Genomic DNA, 995 nt, shown 5'->3' with positions numbered 1-995 from the left:
TGGGGGATGGGCTGGGGGGGGGGTTTTTTGGGAAGATTCTGGAATTTCGGGTGCGGGGCTGCACCCGGAGCTCCCCACCCCCCCCCAGAGCCCCCCCGGCGGCGCCGGGGTCAGCAGGACCCGCCCGGGGGGGTCTCCTCATCCTCGGGGGGGGTCTCCTCGGGGTGGCAGGGCTCCATGGTGACGGCCACCCCCAGCCCGCTGCGCCCCGAGGGCATCGGGGTCACCTCGGTCCACGCGTCGGCCTCGGGGTCGTAGCACTCCACCGACTCCAGGAAGGAGTGGCCGTCGTAGCCCCCTGCCCAGGGCAGAGGGAGAGCTGGGACCCCCTCAGAAATACCCCAGAGACCCCCCAAACCCCCCCGAGGGCCGTGGCCCCCAGGGCGCTCCTGCGGTGTCCCCCAAGCCCCAAAACCCCCTGAAGACCCCTCAAAGCCCCCCCAGAGCCCCTCAATTCCCCCTCAATGACCCCTCAAAGACCCCCAAAGCCCCCAGACCCATACCCAGCACGTAGATCCTGCCCCGGAAGGCCGTGGCCCCCAGGGCGCTCCTGCGGTGCCCCATGGGCGCCACGAAGCTCCAGGTGTCGGTGTCGGGCTGGAAGCGCTCGGCGCTGCTCAGCTGCTGGGTGCCATCGTACCCCCCCATGGCGTACAGGCAGTTCCCGAGGGCACACACACCTGGGGGACCCCCAAAATCGGACTGAGCGCCCCCAGAAACCCCCGGAGACCCCCCAGAAACACACCGAGACCCCCCGGAAACATCCCAAAAACTCAGAGAAAAACAGCCGAAAAGCGACACAAAACCGACCTAAAATGACCCAAAAATGGCCCAAAACAAGAGAGGCCACCCCAAAACTCTGCCCTGACACAGATCCTGAGGGGATACACCCCTGGGCGACCCCCAAAATCGGATTGAGCGCCCCCAGAGACCCCTGGAGACCCCCCGGAAACCCACAGAGAAAATTTCCCAAAACTGACCCAAAACCAGAGGCT

At 66.4% G+C, this 995-nt stretch overlaps 1 protein-coding gene across 1 annotated transcript in view; it reads right to left on the bottom strand.

Moving 5' to 3' along the window:
• The window catches only part of LOC121354230 (kelch-like ECH-associated protein 1B), a 2,349-nt gene extending 1,641 nt beyond the window's left edge, over positions 1–708 (bottom strand). The window contains exons 1-2 of the mRNA XM_041468669.1: positions 504–708; positions 24–298 (exon numbers count right to left, since the gene is read on the bottom strand). Coding sequence (XP_041324603.1) covers positions 111–298; positions 504–648 — 333 coding nt within the window. The 5' untranslated portion in view covers positions 649–708 and the 3' untranslated portion in view covers positions 24–110. The remainder of the gene's footprint in view (positions 1–23; positions 299–503) is intronic.
• Between the last annotated feature and the right edge of the window lie 287 nt (positions 709–995).

Source organism: Pyrgilauda ruficollis, unplaced genomic scaffold, assembly GCF_017590135.1.
Source record: "Pyrgilauda ruficollis isolate IOZ18807 unplaced genomic scaffold, ASM1759013v1 scaffold2248, whole genome shotgun sequence".
In the NCBI taxonomy this organism is placed as follows: Eukaryota; Metazoa; Chordata; class Aves; order Passeriformes; family Passeridae; genus Pyrgilauda; species Pyrgilauda ruficollis.
This window is presented reverse-complemented; position numbering and strand designations above follow the sequence as displayed.